Genomic DNA, 1,739 nt, shown 5'->3' on the forward strand with positions numbered 1-1,739 from the left:
TTTGTCCTTTAAAGTAAATCAGGCCTGCTGAAAATATAAAATTAAAGCAAAAACTGTGCGGAAAGGATCAGTGCTTTCCTTGGTGAATTGCCTCAGGACACGCATTTATTAAAGGCAGAAATAGAGTGGTGGAGATAACGAAACTTTCTCTCTTGCTTGTGGTCCAGTTCTGGTTGCATGAAGAGGCTGATGGCCAGGGTTTGCGGGTGGCTCTGGCAGGCAGCATCAGTGCAAGTGGGCAGATGCTGCAAACCAGCTTTGTCTCTGGAGGAACAGCCTTTCTTAAAGACCCTCTGCTGGAGGGAGCAAGAAAGTGCTGCTTGTGATGCTGCTCCTTGCCTTGACTCTTCGGAGCAGTAAGCACAGCTTGTGAACACTCCACACTGAGCAAGGAGTGAGCTCCAGTTTGCAGCTGTGTCTCAGCCCACCATTGTAGCAGATCAACAACAGGAAAGTCCTGGCCATGGGCATCGCGTCTGGTCCTCCTAAGCTTTGGTAATGCGCCTTGCCCATTCTGGTGACCTCTTCTGATATAAAGTGTTCTGGAACTACATTGTCCTGCTTTTCCTTTCCACTAACTCTGGATGAACCACCTCTGGCCTCCCAGTTTCTACGTCTGAACTGCAGGTTGCAGTCACCAACGTTCACACCAGGCTTTACTCACCCTCTGTAGTCACTTGGCTCCTCTCTGCTGATGTATCTTGCAGCAGCTGTTGGGTGGAGCCACGTTACTTAGGAGCTTTGCTTTTCCCAGTATGTGACGTTGGGTTGCTCATCGGACAGGAGGGCGATGCAGAGAGCTCAGACCTGCCTTGCTGGGCTCAGCTGCAAAATCCTGCTCTCTTTTCTTCTGGGGTTACTTGAACGAAGTACAAAGTTCATTTTCACACTGGAGACTGACACAGTACATTTCAGCGGTAGAGGAGAGACGTACTGGGATGAAATCCTCTAGGAGAGTACAAGAACATGTTTCTTTTTATGGCTAAACAGCACAGGTGGGTAGAGGGGAGAGGAACCTTCGTGGGAAGGTCCTGGGCTGCCCTCAGCGATTAAAGAAGAAGGACTTGAGGCTCTGCAGAAACTGTGACTTCTGCCTCTGCTTCTGCTTCTTCCGGATGATGGGAATCCAGACGAGGCCACAAACGAGGAGCATCAGTCCCAAGGACAGTAAAGCCGGGCCACACATTTTGTAAACATGTTTGTTCTTAATTTGAATGCAAGACAGGCTGGTGATGACCATCCCGAAGAGGAAGATGGCTGCTCCGACAGACACAACAATGACAGGCTTGTGATATATGTCCCACTTGCTTCTGGATGTGCTGGTCCAGACAGACTCGCTCCGGGAGCTGATGCAGAGGGTGCTGGCCGTGTTACTGGTCAGCAGCTCCTTGGACTGAGGAGACTTCTCACTCCCATCAGGGCTCTTGGGAGGAATTTCCATGGTGACGGGATCTGAGGAGACCTGAGACAGACAAAAGAGAAAGAGCAGAGCAGGGCTGGTGATGGAGGATGGATTGGGTACTTTCTGTTGGTCATTAGTTAGTGCCAAGTCAAATGAAGGTGGAGAAGGCTTTGTGGGTCATTGCAGGGAGAGAAGAACATCACTCCTATGAGAGTGATGAAATGTAGGAAAAGGCAACGGGGTCCTGCAGGTAGGCTGGACTGGGGATGCCTGCGGAGTCCCTGTCCTTGTCCTTAAATCTTCCAACTCACCAGCTTCCAGTTCCCACAAGGATTCA

At 50.3% G+C, this 1,739-nt stretch overlaps 1 protein-coding gene across 1 annotated transcript; it reads right to left on the bottom strand.

Moving 5' to 3' along the window:
- Nucleotides 1-1,042: 1,042 nt before the first annotated feature.
- On the bottom strand, nucleotides 1,043-1,453 carry PIRT (phosphoinositide interacting regulator of transient receptor potential channels). Its single transcript, XM_009981551.2, has one exon. It carries the CDS (start codon nucleotides 1,439-1,441, stop codon nucleotides 1,043-1,045), a length of 399 nt encoding a protein of 132 aa, XP_009979853.1. The 5' UTR covers nucleotides 1,442-1,453.
- Nucleotides 1,454-1,739: the final 286 nt, after the last annotated feature.

This window comes from Tauraco erythrolophus, chromosome 20, assembly GCF_009769465.1.
Source record: "Tauraco erythrolophus isolate bTauEry1 chromosome 20, bTauEry1.pri, whole genome shotgun sequence".
NCBI classification, from domain to species: Eukaryota; Metazoa; Chordata; class Aves; order Musophagiformes; family Musophagidae; genus Tauraco; species Tauraco erythrolophus.